We start from the raw sequence: 11,137 nt of genomic DNA, 5'->3' as shown, positions 1-11,137 counted from the left end.
CATATGTTTGAAATTATCTATAACAATTATGTCTTGCTGTAGCTTACTGTAATTTCTTAAAAACTACAAACTTTATTTGAAGAATAAAAATTATAAATATAAAATAAATTTGAAAAAATATTGAAACTTTACAACCAACTAAAATTTCTTATTCGCTGTCTACATTTTACAAAGATAATTGAACTTTTAACATCTAATAAAATATGTAAAAACATTTTATAAAATTACATGCCTATTACTGCATGGTAATCATCTTTGTAAAAATGTCACTATTCAACAATTTATTATAATGCTGGGCATCCCAAGAATTTAAATCTTGGAGAGAACAATAACAAACTAATATTTATTAAACGGCATATCATGCCATCACCGACATGGGGTGAGGTGATCTTATTCATCGGTTTAGTTGTATAAAGTTAACCTCAGCACATTCCTTTCTCCTATTACCTCGAAACAAAATATGCTAACAAATGAATTAAACGAGATGAGTGACTGACGTCCATTATATCTGTTTTTCCCAATAAATTATTCAGTATCAATGGGATTGCAATAAAAAGTAGAGGGTTTGCGCGATGGTATTTCAATGGCTGAAAATCCTCTACATCTTCCCTCCATATTGGCAACGCACACGTCCGCCATGTCCTTGAGAAGTTTGCTTTGCTTCATTTTTGGCTGAGCTGCAAATTCATCTATTGCCATCCACTGAACAAAACAGATTTTGACATCACTTATGTGATATTGAAAACTATCCAGCATAATAGGTACCACCTTAATATCAAATGCATACCTTTGATGCTGAAATTTCGCTATCTTGTATAACAATGTCAAAAGAAATTGGTTTCAACATACACACGAAAAGTAGATCAGATTTTCCAAAAGGAGCATTGTGACCATCCCTGTAGATCATGCACCGACTGTAATTAGAGAGATAAATTCTGATCTATCAAGCATACCCACCCTTGTAGAATTTATGAGACAGTGCTACAAAACAGTAGGGCTATTTTATGATAAATGTTTTCTCTACCTGAACCCGACCACTTATATAAATTCTGTATCAATCTATCAAAAATAAAGAGAATTTTAAGCTATAAGAAAAGCTTTAAATTATAATACAATAAAGTGAAAAATCACAATTCGGAGGAAAGAGGTCAGACAAGAGAGGTTTACCCCTGTTTCTTCCCTAACTTCTCTTATAGCTCCTTCTTTAATGCCTTCCCCCTGTGAAGCAGAAATCGGCCATAAATACATAGGTGGGTGTCTTGTGATAATATCACAAATTTATTTACTCTAGTCTTGATACATTTAAATTTATATCTGATACCTGTTTAATCCTGCCTGTGGGCATTTTCCACAGTCCTGAATCTTTGTAAGGTCCACACTTTTCCTCAACTACGAGAACCTGCGTTCATATTGCGATGATAGAGGTTGGACAGCAGTCAGTTGACCACAATTAACCGGGTGTACAAGATTTCCCTTTATACAACTAATTGTCAAACAGATCAAGGCTTTGACAGCATTTTGAAACAGATGTTAATGCTTCATTTGATTTGATAGTGTTTCAAAATAACATTAATAGGTAGTCAATATACGAGTCATAATTTTTTTCATTAACTTAACTGGATGAAAAGAAATCCGACTTTACATACAAAACCTTGAAGCGCTCAATATTTTGTCACAGTTACATATAGCAGAACAAATACAGCATATAAGATTCTATGACTAAGATAGTTCAATTGCATGAATGGTTACCTCTCCTTTGCTGTTGTATACAAAAGCTGCAATTCCCACTTGATGTGAAGCATTATCAGGGATAGTACAAGGAGTTTTAGGGATCCAAAGCACTAACATCACATATGATGGTTCTGCATGGTGATACCAAAACCCTTCCTGCAACTCTCCATAAAGTATACAAATTGAATTATTGCATATATCTGTGACTCTATATTAATTACAAAAATATTGCATGTCGTTAATTTCACGACAAATGTTTCTGCAGCATAAAAAATCAACGGTGGCAACGATTGTTTTGAAAAACTGACCTCAATCGCAACCGGAACTAGTTTGGCCTGTTCCTTGGCTACTTTGATCCACACCCCATTCTTTCCCTTCACAGACAACAAATATGAATTAAAGCTATTATTCATTTTCTTGTATATTTATTGACTGATTTATATGTAGTAATGTTAAGAAAGCACTCACCTGACCTGCCCAATGAGTAAGTGAAGCCTTTAGTGAAGATGCGAAACGACGAACGTCGTTATGCATATTTTCTACGTCAACTTCCACCCCATCATATCTGTCTTCCCTTGCTTTCAGCAGTTGATGTATTTCTTCTCCACGCAGCTCGTTTAAGACTGTTTCAACGTCGTTGATGGCATTATCATTGGCAGAGGAATCCTCCTTAGAGGGGAATGCCATTGTGTCGTGGAAAGTACTTAGCACTAAACAGAGAACTGCCAAAACAAAAGTTTCAATAGAAACCCAAGCAAACAGTATTGGTGAAGGAATAAAGTAGGCGTCTTGCTGAACGTTTGGTAGAGGAGGAATAAATGAGGAGCTGAATAATAATATGTGGTAGTGGTAGTAGGCGTCTTGCTAACAGCAATAATCAGGGTATATTTGGCTAGTGCTTCGACGTTGGTAACAAGCAACTGCTGTGGCCCTTCCGTCCATCTTACTACGATTTAATATTAGTTCTTGTACGCTTTGGGAAAGTTCACTTCCTTTGTGCAAACCAAGGGCAAAATCTGAGAAACTAAACAAAAAGCTAAGAACAGTAAGCGTTTACCATGATCATTCTTGTTAAGGACCACTTGTTATTGCGCAGAAGTGAAGGACCACTTGTTATTAAGAGAAAAGAAAGTGTTACTTGTCTTTCCTGCTGCGCTGTCACGTTTCAATATTAATAGATGGAAGCCACCGAACATCTATCTGATCAGGGAAATTTCCTAGCATGAAGCTAAAGAAACCAAATATTGTCCAACGTAAAGTGTTGAAATCCAGGGAAGATTCCTGTTACTCTGCTGGAAATGTCCACAAGGTTTTGGACATTCAGTTCCCGATAAGAGCTTAATATGTGTTGACATTTCAACGGTGACAAATATTAAGCGTCTTAAAGTGTTGAAATCCAGGGAAGATTCCTGTTACTCTGCTGGAAATGTCCACAAGGTTTTGGACATTCAGTTCCCGATAAGAGCTTAATATGTGTTGACATTTCAACGGTGACAAATATTAAGCGTTTACATTTTTGGGAAGCTCAGAAGTAATTGCCCAGAAGTGATATTGAAACAACATGGAAGCTGTTACTCATCTTTCCTGCTTCTCTTCTGTGAAAGCCTTAGAATATCTAGCCAGGAAAACTTCCAACCTTGTAGCTAAATAAATCACAAGTTGTTCACCGGTGCTAAATTAAGCGCTAGGAAGGTTCCTATTAGTCGCCTGGGACTTTCGGACATTTCTTGGACATTCAGTTCCAGCGGAAAACAGAGCTTGAGATTTGTCAATGATAGAGCTTATTGTATTAGCTTTAAATTTGTCAACGATAGAGCTTAATACTGAATGCCCAAAAAAGTGTAAAAAGTTTGAGGAGACTAACAGGAACCTTACCAACGGTTAAACATTTACGTGATGTATATACGACGTGGTTACTTCTATATTTATATTCATAATTTGGATGTATTTATTAAAATTTATTATTTAATAAAGTTGTTTTTGAAGTTCTATTATTTTACTTTTAGGAATTTCTTTTATGTTGTAATGTGATTTTTTTAATTTTTTATAAAAAATCATAAAACAAATATTTACTTTTGTTATTTGTGAAGTGATGAATTGAATTGGTATAAATTTAAACTTAAAAATATTATATATTTAATTTAATAGATTAATAATTATTTTGGTAAAAAATTTGACATAATTTTTATAAAAAATAATATTTTTAGAGTAAGTGATATTAAATATTAAATATGTATATTATGTTTACAAAATTTAAAAATATATAAGTAGATTATATTTTTTTTTAAATTGAAATATTTTGTTTTTTCTTATTGATGAAGGTTTGTTTTAAAATGGTCTTAACCCCTTTACAATGAAGTTAATGAACAAAGACTATTCAAATAGAATAATTGTAGTAGCTTGGATATTATAAAGAATTACAAAATCTAAATATTAGATCTAGAAGGATGGATACCCTTCACTTGGGTTTTAGACATATGTTTTTGGAGATCTTTCTTCCTTCTCCAAATTGTAGTCAAAGAAAAACAATAATCAAAATCAACAAATTTGAGAGAGGGAGGATGGGATACCCTCTCCAAATTAAAATTTTGGAGCAACAAGCAAGAATAAGAATGTCCAACCAAGGACACCAAATGTAGACTGAAATTCATAACACCGTGAAGAGGGAGCACAACAACCATACACACCAAACAAGTTGGATAATCCAAAGTTAGTGCAGTAGGAACCAAGGGAAAAGTGGGGAGCACCTCCCCACCAATATTAGGAGACTCGAGCCTTAAAATAATTAAGATAATGTATACCAATTATAAAATGTTCACAAATAGAATCCTTGTACCAACAGTCCAAGATCTCACAACCTTAAGGTGAGAACAACAAGAAGCCAAATGACCTATGAAGAAGAGATGTCTATAATGAAAGGGAACACTCTCATATATCAAAGATTGACACCAAGAATGATCTAGGACTTCAAAAAATCCTTTGATTTGATAGGTTTAGATAAATCCAATTTAACCAATAATCAAGTGAAAGTGGTGTTAGTGAAGTTTGCAGTAGTTTCATCCACATTAATGAGGTGACCCATAAAATTTTACTAATAGCCTAAAATCTTGAACGATACGCTCGATAAAATTATACAACACGGTAAGGTATTTGATAAGGGGATTATTCAAGAAATACTTATTCATGACAAGTATAAAATAATGAGTATAAAATAATAAGGTGAAAAGTATTTGATAAAGAGATTATTCAAGAAATACTTATTCATATCTTTTAGAAGTTTGCTCTGTTGATTTTTAGGTTGAGTTGCGAATTCTTCCACGGCCATCCACTGACCAAAACAAATTTTAACATCACTTGACGATATTGAAAATTATCCAAGCCAAAGGTTTAAACACGTACCTTGGCAGCTAAATTTTTGGTTTCTTGTATAACAATATTACAAAAAATGGACTTCAACATACACACGAAGAGCATATCGGATTTTCTAATAAAGAAATTGTGACCATTCGTGTAGTTTATGCACCCACAACTATTAAAGATCTGAAAAGTTAAAATACCAAAAACATATGCGTGTAATGTAATAAAAATTTTCTTTACCTGAATCCGATCACTTGTACAAATTGTGTTTCAATCTACAAAAGCTCAAGAATATTGCTAAATTATAAAATATCAAAAATTATAATTCAAAGAAGTGAAAAATCTTGATTTAGATTGGCAAAAAGGTGAGAGAAGTGACATTTACCCGTGTTTCTTCGTGAACTTCCTGGTTTATCCTTCCTGTTGGCATTTTCCATTGTCATGGTAATTTATGTATCAGATTCAGCACTCTTAAGAAACTGGATAATCTTTGTTTGATTTGATGTATTTCCAAATTACATTAATGTTTAGTGTTATAGGAATTGTATATTTTCCCAGTGATCTAATAAAGAAAAATCAACTCAACACAAACAACACTCAAAGTAGTGAATATTTATTTTATACAGTTACCTTGCTAAAGAGAGGAGGAGAAAATTTAGCGTGGAACCAATACCATATATTTGAATAAAAGCACTAAATTCTAATAAGCCTCATTTGTACCTCTCCTTGGTCGTTGAATACAAAAGCTGAGATTCTCACATGAGGTGAAGCATCGTCAGGGATGGTACGAGGAATTTGAGGGATCCAATACACTAACATCAAATATGAAGGCTCTGCATGGTGGTACCAAAATCCTACCTGCAATTTATCACATGATATGCGGATTGTATTGAAACGGAAACCCATGTACCCGAATTTGCAGCCAAAGAGAAATCTATGATGGTAACAAATTTGTTTAGAACTTACCTCAATCGCAACGAGAACTAGTGTTGCTTTTTTCTTAGGAACTAGATTTGGGTTACCAAAAATCTATGATGGTAACAAATTTGTAGCGAAGTATGAAGATGGATGGTGTTAGATGAAGTTTTAATTCACCTGTCAACATTTATTGGTAACGCGTCATATTGGAGAAGTTTAGTAGGATTCTTTTCCTTCTTACAATGAAAATACCATAAACAAGAGAATTGCAATATCTTCAAATGCATTAGTGAGGTAATGGAACTCATACACTTCGATAACATCTATTCATGACTTAAGGCTTGTACTGGAATAGTCCATGAATGATCAAATTTTCTTAAAGAAGATCATAAAATATATGCAAAAGAAACAAATTTGGCATCATGGAAGTGGCACTAAAATTAAACACATATCCTCATAGGTTGGTCACTCTAATAAGAGCCCTCTATTTTTATTTTTTAAATTGTTTATAATTCTACCAATTTCTTTCTTCAAAGTGCTCTTGCTAAATTCATTTTTGTCACCTTCCTCTAGTTTGTTTGCGATTCTTATCTTAAGAAAAAATATTCAAAATTTTTGAAGAAGAAATAAATAAAAATTCAAATAGACTCTTCTTTATTATTTCTTTTGAAGAATATAATATAAATATATTTATAGTTCTAATTTTTTTTAAGAGCAATAGTCTTTTTAGTTAAAATAAACATAGTCGTACTTTAGAAACTCTCAGAAGTTTTCATCCATTTGATGAGAAGATTTTGTTTAGGACATCAATGTTTGTGAATCTTAAAAGATTTTCTTGAAAAAAACTGAAGAAACTTTTTGCTTCATAATACTTATTCCATAATGGGAATAACTACAACAAATTTATCACATATATGCAGATTGTATTGTAACGGAAGCCCATGTCAAAGAATTCTCAAAATAAATGGTTTGCACCTAAACAAAAATTAATGGTGGTATCGAATTTCTCATGAACTTACCTCAAACACAATGGGAACTAGTGTTGCCTGTTCGTTGCACACTTGAATACACACTGCTCTCTTTCCTTATACAACTGACGACTATGAATTAATGTTATTATTTATTGTCCCTTGTTATTATGTAGTAGGATTCTTTTCCTTCTTACAATGAAAATACAATAAACAAGAGAATTGCAATATCTTCAAATGCATTTGTGAGGTAATGGAATTCATTCACTTCGATAACATCTATTCATCATGGAGTATGCTAAGGCCCTTGAAGTTGTGCCCTCTCTATCTGAGAAAGGCCAACACACTAATATTCAGGATGTCTTTGACTTGGAAATGGATTTGGAGGATAGTGGGGGTGCCATTCCTTTCGACAACCCTGATTATAAGCCAGTGGAAGAAGGTGAGATGATGGTCACCCTTGGGACATTTAGCAATAAGAATCCCCTCAGATGGGCGGGCAGCAAATATAAATCTACCAGCAAACTGATTTCTAAGGCCGAGCCCCTTTCTAAAAAGAAGAAGCTTGCGGCTAAGGACTATGGTTCGAAGACTTCGGACCAGGAAATTAAACTGGACATTCCAATTAATGTCTTGAAGGAAAAGCAAGGGACCATGTCTAAAGAAGAGAACAGTGGGTTATAGAGGAATAGTACTCTAATGAACCTGGTGATGGAAGTGAGCAGAAGCCAGGAGAGCTACTGGAAGTGGGTGGAGAGAGAAATTGATACCCTCAAAGTGGGGGTAAAGGAGATTATTGATATCTTCATAGCCTCGCCTGAGCCTAGCAAATATGAGAAGCTCATGATTATGACTCAGAAGCTCTCCCAAGATGTCGAGGTGATGAAATACAACCATGAACAAAGAATTGAAAAGGTGGAGTAGTCTATGGTGGAGATAAAGAAAAACCTCAAGAACCTGGTCTACATAAGTAAGGAAGCCATGAATAATAGTATAGAGGGGCTTGAAAAGATCAATGTCATGGTTTTGGAATACAAATCCATTCACAATGAAATTGAGAAAGATCTTGGAGGTGAAGACAAGGCTACTGGAGACAACAAAACCACAGGCCCTAGTTCGAGGACCAGAAGTAGGAGCAACAATAAGGGCACCTCTAGATTCATTATGGAGGAGCTAGAGGAAATCAATAAGAATTCCATCTTGAAGAACAAGGAGCTGGTACAGTCTCTTAATTGAGTGCTTTGGTTTTGTTTTATTGTCTGTGTCTCTTTTTCTTTCATGATTGTTCTGAGGTGCTCCCCTGTTTTGCTATTGTTTTATGTCTATTTGGCTGATCGTTGGCTTTTGTAAAACTTTTGGTTTCGGGTCCATGTAAAAATCGTTTATCTTTATCAAAAACATCTATTCATGGCTTAGGGCTTATACTGGAATGGTCTATCAATGATCAAATTTTCTTAAAGAAGATCATAAAATATATACAAAAGAAATAAATTTGGCATCATGGAAGTGACACTAAAATTAAACACATATCCTCGTAGGTTGGTCACTCTAACAATAGCCCTCCATTTCTATATTTGAAATTGTTTATAATTTTAACAATTTCTTTCTTCAAAGTGGTCTTGCTAAGCTCATTTTTGTTGCCCTCCTCTAGTTGGTTTGGGATTCTTATCTTCAGAAAAAATGTTCAAAATTTTTTAAGAAGAAATAAATAAAAGTTCAAATAGACCCTTCTTCATTATTTCTTTTGAAGAATATAATATAAATATATTTTTTTCGATGAGCAACAGTGATTTTTGTTGAAATAAAAATAATCATACTTTAGAAACTCTAAGAAGCTTCCATCCATTTGATGAGAAGATTTCGTTCACGACATCAATGTTTGTGAATCATAAAAGATTTTCTTGAGAAAAAACTGAAGAAACTTTTTGCTTCATTGTACTTTTTTTATAATGGAAATAATTACAACAGACACGTGGTGGCCAAACTCCTCTAAATTTGATGGCCATATGACCATATTCGAATATTTTTACAGCAATATTAAGATAAGCTGTATCACATGAATGAATAGACAGAATTAAAAATAATATTCAATTTATGTAGCGTTTGGAACCCTCATACAAAAATTGCTTGACTGGTAGAGTTGACAGTAAAATTTAGATCGCTTAAATCCACTGAATTTTTGATTTCCAATCTCCAAACATGATAGATTATTCAGTATGAACGGCACCACAGTAAAAAGTAGAAGGTTTGCGGGAGTTAGCAGGGATCTCAATGGCTGAAAATCCTTCACATTGTCCATCCATGCTGGTCACACATGCGCCAATCATATCTTTTAGAAGTGTAATCTCTTCATTTTTAGGTTGAGCTGCGAATTCCTCGACGGCCATCTACTGAACAAAACAAATTTTAACATCACTTGACGATATTGAAAACTATCCAGCTTAATGAATCATGCCAAATGTTTAAAGACGTACCTTGGCTGCTGAAATTTCGGTTTCTTGTATAACAATATTACAAGACACGGATTTCAGCATACACACAAAGAGCATATCAGATTTTCCAAACAGAAAATTGTGACCATCCCTATAGTTCATGCACCGATAACTATTAGAGATCTGAAAAGTTAAAATATCGGAAGGATATACGTGTAACGTAATCAAAATTTTCTTTACCTGAATCCGACCACGTGTACAAATTCTGTTTCAATCTGCAAAAACTCAAGAATATTGCTAAATTATAAAAGATGTCGGAAATAATAATGCAAAGAAGTGAAAAACTAGAGTGGTAAAAAGGTCAGAGAAGTGACATTCACCCCTGTTTCTTCATGAACTTCTCTTATGGCCCCTTCCTTAATGCCTTCCCCCTATCAGACAGAAATTGCCTATAAATCGATCAGTGGGTGTCTAGTCATCTCATATCAAAACTACAGTCTCATAAATTTATTTATCGAGGCTCGATTAAGAAAGTTAAACCTCATACCTGGTTAACCCTTCCTGTTGGCATCTTCCACAACCCAGAATCCTTGTGAGGTCCACACTTTTCCTGAACTACTAGAACCTGTATTGCCATTGTCATGACAGTTTGTGTATCAGATTCAGCGCTGTAAGGAACTGGATAATCTTTGTTTGACTTGATTTATTTCCAAATTACATTTTCCCAGTGATCTAATAAAGGAAAAATCAAGACGATACAAAAAAACAATCAAAGCAGTGAATATGTTTTTTATAGTTACGTTGCTATGGAGAAGAGGAGAAAATTTAGGCTGGAACCAATACAACATATAAGAATAAAAGCACTCTGATATGCCTCATTGTTACCTCTCCTTTGTCGTTGAATACAAAAGCTGCGATTCCCACTTGATGCGAAGCATTATGAGGGATGGTACAAGGAATTTGAGGGATCCAATACACTAACATCACATATGAAGGCTCTGCATGGTGGTACCAAAATCCTGCCTGCGATTTATCACAAATATGCAGATTGTATTGAAACGCAAACCCATATCAAAGAATTTTCAAAATAAATGGTTTGCAGCCAAACAAAAATCAATGGTGGTAACGAATTTCATAAGAACATACCTCAATCGCAACGGGAACTAGTGTTGCCTGTTCTTTGGGCACTTTAATCCACACCGCTCTCTTCGCCTGCACAGCCGACAACTATGAACTATGTTATTATTTATTGTCCTTCGCTTTTATTTGAGTGGTTTGTATTTGTTGTTAAAAAATCACTCACCTGGCGCGCCCATTGAAAAAGTGATGCTTTCAGTGAAGTCGCAAAACGAGTGGCATCGTTTTGCATATTCCCTACGTCAACAATTACACCATCATATCTGTCTTCCTGGGCTTTCAGCACTTCACATATTTCTTGTGCAGAGGAGTCCTTCAAAACTGTTTCGACACTATTGATGACATCATCGCTGGTAGATGAAACATCTTTCGTTGAGATTACCATTATAGTTTGAGAAGGAAGGAGCAACCTGCGAAAAAATTGTTCAATACATAACAAATTCAGACGAAAACAACCATATTAGTGCAGGAAACAATGTTAACCTTTTCCAAACAAGATTGGATGTAAGCACTATTAAATTTGGCTTCTTCCTGAGCGTGTGCAAAAGCAGATAAAATTGATAAATCAATGGAATGATGATGATGTGTTAAGAG

The 11,137-nt window shown here is 34.3% G+C and overlaps 1 protein-coding gene across 1 annotated transcript; it reads right to left on the bottom strand.

Moving 5' to 3' along the window:
- Positions 1–249: 249 nt before the first annotated feature.
- On the bottom strand, positions 250–11,104 carry LOC131053243 (uncharacterized). The gene is made up of 18 exons (XM_059208498.1): positions 11,027–11,104; positions 10,710–10,953; positions 10,553–10,618; positions 10,292–10,429; positions 9,954–10,031; positions 9,787–9,837; positions 9,647–9,681; positions 9,449–9,557; positions 9,184–9,361; positions 8,938–9,021; positions 2,601–2,747; positions 2,200–2,453; positions 2,040–2,105; positions 1,750–1,887; positions 1,322–1,399; positions 1,168–1,218; positions 788–940; positions 250–702 (listed from the first exon to the last, which is right to left on the bottom strand). Exons 2-18 carry the CDS (start codon positions 10,926–10,928, stop codon positions 526–528), a joined length of 2,022 nt encoding a protein of 673 aa, XP_059064481.1. The 5' UTR covers positions 10,929–10,953; positions 11,027–11,104; the 3' UTR covers positions 250–525.
- Between the last annotated feature and the right edge of the window lie 33 nt (positions 11,105–11,137).

This window comes from Cryptomeria japonica, chromosome 7 (genome assembly GCF_030272615.1).
Source record: "Cryptomeria japonica chromosome 7, Sugi_1.0, whole genome shotgun sequence".
In the NCBI taxonomy this organism is placed as follows: Eukaryota; Viridiplantae; Streptophyta; class Pinopsida; order Cupressales; family Cupressaceae; genus Cryptomeria; species Cryptomeria japonica.
Note: the sequence above shows the minus strand (reverse complement) of the source record. Positions and strands in the feature narration are given on the sequence as shown.

Bases quoted from the DNA above. Each gene is read 5' to 3' on its own strand.
- LOC131053243 (XM_059208498.1), bottom strand. From the start codon at position 10,928: ATGGTAATCTCAACGAAAGATGTTTCATCTACCAGCGATGATGTCATC. The intron at 9,558-9,646 runs GTAAAGAAAATT...CATGAACTATAG, and splicing joins GTACACGTGGTCGGATTCAG to GGATGGTCACAATTTTCTGT. The intron at 1,888-2,039 runs GTCAGTTTTTCA...GGAGAGTTGCAG, and splicing joins TAGTTCCGGTTGCGATTGAG to GAAGGGTTTTGGTATCACCA.